At 32.2% G+C, this 2389-nt stretch overlaps 1 protein-coding gene across 1 annotated transcript; it reads right to left on the bottom strand.

Moving 5' to 3' along the window:
* Positions 1-224: 224 nt before the first annotated feature.
* On the bottom strand, positions 225-1524 carry LOC145578299 ((3S,6E)-nerolidol synthase 1-like). The gene is made up of 4 exons (XM_081635643.1): positions 1267-1524; positions 1043-1135; positions 888-950; positions 225-425 (listed from the first exon to the last, which is right to left on the bottom strand). The coding sequence occupies exons 1-4, from the start codon at positions 1522-1524 to the stop codon at positions 225-227; spliced, it is 615 nt and encodes a 204-aa protein (XP_081491769.1).
* Positions 1525-2389: the final 865 nt, after the last annotated feature.

The raw sequence follows: 2389 nt of genomic DNA, 5'->3' as shown, positions 1-2389 counted from the left end.
TAAGTTAATTAAATTTGTGGGCACCGTGTAGAAGTTTGAATTTAGGAGGGCACAACATATAAAACGCAAAATCTTGGGGGTACTATGTAGAAAAACCCAAAACTTTTTTTAGTGAAAGAGCCTGTATGTATTTTTAAATCTTATATAAATCAACCTTCATTCTAAAAGTAGTTATGGACACTAATTATTAACAATCGTAATAGTATCCAATGATTTAAATCAATCTAGTTAGTGACATCATAGTCATACATCACAGAAATCATCCTAGCCATGTTGAGGCAGGCTGCTCTAAAATCTACTGAGAACGGAGAATTGGACAAACACTCCATATTCAGGCATTTCCAAGCATCTGAAATCATCTCAAGTGCATATTGTTGCGCACTTTCTGCCGAGCTACCTTTAATTGTTTTCATCCAAGTAGCAAGCTATGAATGAAATATCGTGTGCATCTTCATTCTCATCCTGCACAATACGAAAGAGTTGCTCATGAAAAAAAAACCTAGCTAGTAATAAATGAAGGTGTTCAATTTGACACTTTTACCACATGGCTTAATTATTAATATGGAGTAAATTTTTTTTTTTTTCATTTGCTTTTAGTGATAGAGTACATAAACTAATCTTGAGATTCAATCATCAGCTTAATTATTTAAGAGTTGGTTCTTAACATGCATGATATCAAATCCAACCTGACAAGATGGTTACAGATTTAAATTTCATCTACCTCTTTTTTCAAAGTAGAAGATTAAAATAATATTTGATATGGTGAGACACATGCTACATTAGCTAAAATTTTGACCGAGCCTTTTTATGTGTTATCCAAAACTATATGATTCATATGTAGCCAGGCCATAGTAGGCCGCGTTTTAGTGCTTAATGCTAAGACGTACCTTTGCACCACCAAGACTATTCCGAAGTCGATAGTGATTGCCGTTGATGATACAATCTGTGGCCTGTTGTTAAACAAATCTGTCGCATTTTGATTCATTTTTCCACCCAAAAGAGCAAACACGTATATAAACGCAACATCAACTCCGGTACTAACTATTCCAATCTCCAAATGTTCCTTAGTTGTAGGCAAGTATCCAGAAGCCAACCATTTCGCTTCCACTAGGAACGCATTGCACAGATCTGCCCACTGCATCGAAAAATAAACAAGAACAATCAATCTATATATATATATAATACATATGTATCACTTTCTTTTATTTTTAAACAAGATTATTAATCAATAATCCACTTGAAAAATTGTCATTGACACATACATACCGCCTTTCTTAAACTAACTTCGGGATTCCATCCATGTTTAAGGTAAATCTCGTGGCTCGTCTCACTAGTAATGTCAAATAGTACCTTAAGACACATTTTAAAGTAATGTGGTAGTTCGTCTATATTTGTATATTCCCAATTATTGACAGCTTGTGTGAAGATAGTTAGCTCCTCAAGTGTAGCATAAGCATCATAGATGTCATCAAAGATATAAATTAATGAAATCGGTTTTGTGAGGTCTATTCTTTGTTGTGCCATGTTTGGACAGGAACATATTTTTTACTTATTAGGGTGTACCATGATCATTGAGCACATAGGTGCATCAACTAATATGATATGCAGTTTATGTGTAGTGTAAGCACAATATTCAAATTACACGAGCACTAACTTACTTTATCTAAAACTTATTAGAACTTATATTAAAGTAAATTATAGGTACTTAGATAATCAATTGTATGTAGATAATCAATTGTTAATTTTTGACAAATATTTTCAATTGTATACAGTACTATAATTTCCAAAAGTATCAATTATATTTACTTTAATCGTTCATTAAGGTCCCATTTGTTAATTTTGACAAATATTTTCGTGAAATCTTATGTCCATTACTCCGAATCTATCAGTTCATCTTAGCACAAAATTTTATTTATTTTAATTCAAAAATTTCGTTTTTTTTTAATTTAAATTTTGGACATCTACCTTATATTTTTATGATGTGTACCTTATAAATACTACCTCCATTTCATATTATACATTACGTAGAAAGGCAAAATGTCTAATCGTTGTAAATAATATGAAACGGAGATAGTATCATAATGTACTTTATAATATGTATTATACTCATATACCTCGAAACTTGAATTAGTTCCATTTGCTGTGAGATTTGAGCCAAGTTGATGTCGATTCTTGCTAGATCTTGTACCTCGTTTATCCAGTCGTTGATATGATTGGAATCATGGAGGAACATTAGGGAAGTTTTGAAATAAGGAAGAAACTTTTTGGCCATAAGTCTTGGCGAGCTCTTATGATACGGATATTTAAGTGTGTTTCCTATTATCATACTCTCATGTTGTTCAACATTCTTCAAGGAGGCCTTCAAAAGTCTGCGAGTGAATTTATAAGA

This window comes from Chenopodium album, chromosome 14 (assembly GCF_948465745.1).
Source record: "Chenopodium album chromosome 14, dcCheAlbu1.1, whole genome shotgun sequence".
NCBI classification, from domain to species: domain Eukaryota; kingdom Viridiplantae; phylum Streptophyta; class Magnoliopsida; order Caryophyllales; family Amaranthaceae; genus Chenopodium; species Chenopodium album.
Note: the sequence above shows the minus strand (reverse complement) of the source record. Positions and strands in the feature narration are given on the sequence as shown.

Bases quoted from the DNA above. Each gene is read 5' to 3' on its own strand.
- LOC145578299 (XM_081635643.1), bottom strand. From the start codon at position 1,524: ATGGCACAACAAAGAATAGACCTCACAAAACCGATTTCATTAATTTAT. The intron at 951-1,042 runs GTTAGTACCGGA...GTTTAACAACAG, and splicing joins AACATTTGGAGATTGGAATA to GCCACAGATTGTATCATCAA. The intron at 426-887 runs GTACGTCTTAGC...TTTCATTCATAG, and splicing joins ATAGTCTTGGTGGTGCAAAG to CTTGCTACTTGGATGAAAAC.